General features: G+C 61.6%; 1 protein-coding gene across 1 annotated transcript in view; it reads right to left on the reverse strand.

The window, feature by feature from the left end:
- Positions 1 to 294: 294 nt before the first annotated feature.
- LOC125481816 (integrin alpha-M-like) overlaps positions 295 to 1,497 on the reverse strand; it is an 8,157-nt gene continuing 6,954 nt past the window's right edge. Inside the window, exons 6-7 of the mRNA XM_048593732.1 lie at positions 793 to 903; positions 295 to 385 (exon numbers count right to left, since the gene is read on the reverse strand). Of these exons, the coding sequence (XP_048449689.1) occupies positions 302 to 385; positions 793 to 903 (195 nt within the window). The 3' untranslated portion in view covers positions 295 to 301. The remainder of the gene's footprint in view (positions 386 to 792; positions 904 to 1,497) is intronic.

Below are 1,497 nucleotides of genomic sequence, written 5' to 3' on the forward strand. Positions count from 1 at the left end.
CCTCAGCGCTGACCCTCCGACAGTGCCCGCTTCCTCAGCGCTGACCCTCCGACAGTGCCCGCTCCCTCAGCGCTGACCCTCCATCCGGCCGGGCCGCGAGCTTTGCCCAAAGACGCCATCCGTGAGGATCCAGTGAAGTATTTCATTTCCCCGTCCCATCCCTTTTCGAGGCCCACCCGCCCACATCACTCCCTTGGCCTGAACACGCACATCCTAGGGCTTTGCTCGATCCCAGGGCCGCACAGGAGCTGGGGGCAGGAATATTCGGCACGGTGGGGTGGGGGCAGGGTGGCAGCTGGTCCTACCTGGTGGCGTTGATGCTGATCTGCTCCGTTGATCTCCACTCCACATCCGACGCCACATCGAAGGTTGTGTTGAATCGAACCTGGGGGGGGCCAGCGATGGTCAAGGAGACAGAGTCAGTGAAAGCCCCTCACCGTTCCCCTCCTTCCCTCTGCTACCAGCCCCCTGTAACTCCGCGTGGCGCCCACCAGGGTCGAAGTGTCCTTGGGCATCTACCCCAAGCTCCGTCATGAGGAGCGGGTCCCTTTGCCTCTCTCCCTTCCCCCTGTCTCAGGAGTCGCAACAGTGTTTGCCTCTCATCCTGGAATAAGTTGGGGGCACTTCCGGTGGCAGAAGATCCCAAAAGATTTGTCACTCCCCCCCCCCTCCCCTACCCCCCCCCGCCCAGAGGCTCCCCCCCCACCCCACCCCTGGAAACGGGCATTCCCCATCATCCTGAGGCTGTGCCCCCTTCCCCACCAGGTCCCTCCTCCCCTCTCACCGACTCACCGTGGCGTTACTTCGAAAGATGGGATGGTTAACCTTGCAGGCGATGACGCCTACTGCAGCGTACTTGCCGTTGTTGGAGTCATCGCATTCCACGTGTGACCTGCGCTTGGCCTGGGGAGGGGGAGGTGTTGGTCAGTGGAGGTGGAGGGGAGGGGAGAACAGCCAAGCGTCAATATTTCCATCATTGGCGGACTATGCCCCTCTCTTCCCCCCCCACTTCCCCTCCATTGTCTGAGGCACAACAAAAGGTCTTGTGGGGGGTGGGGGAGACTCCCCGACCACCCCCCTTCCTCCTTATCACCCTCCCTCCCTCCAGCTTCGAAAGTCACCCCCCAACCTGACACCACGAGGTGAAATGGAGCAGGACCGTCAGAGGAGGAAGATGTCGCGAACTGCTCCCTCCCCTGCCTTGGAGAGACGGAAGTGGGTGGGGGTTGGTGGGGAGATGGGAAAAAGGGAGGTTGGAGGCGCCAAGGGGGCCGGCGGCGTTGGCAGGCGGGCGAAGAGGGCTCCCCGAGATTCGGGAACGGAGCCCGGTTCCATCAGGTCGAGGACGGAGCTCAGTTTGGATAAACACGAGGGGTCACGTTTTGATCAAAGCGACCAGGGCAGGGCTTGGACAATTAAACGTCGGGCCTTGGGGTCGTGCTGTAGAACAGAGAGACCTAGAGGGGGCTCAGGGACATAATTCTTTGAAGTTTGTGT

Source organism: Rhincodon typus, unplaced genomic scaffold, assembly GCF_021869965.1.
Source record: "Rhincodon typus isolate 14 unplaced genomic scaffold, sRhiTyp1.1 hic_rhity00003696, whole genome shotgun sequence".
Taxonomy (NCBI): Eukaryota; Metazoa; Chordata; class Chondrichthyes; order Orectolobiformes; family Rhincodontidae; genus Rhincodon; species Rhincodon typus.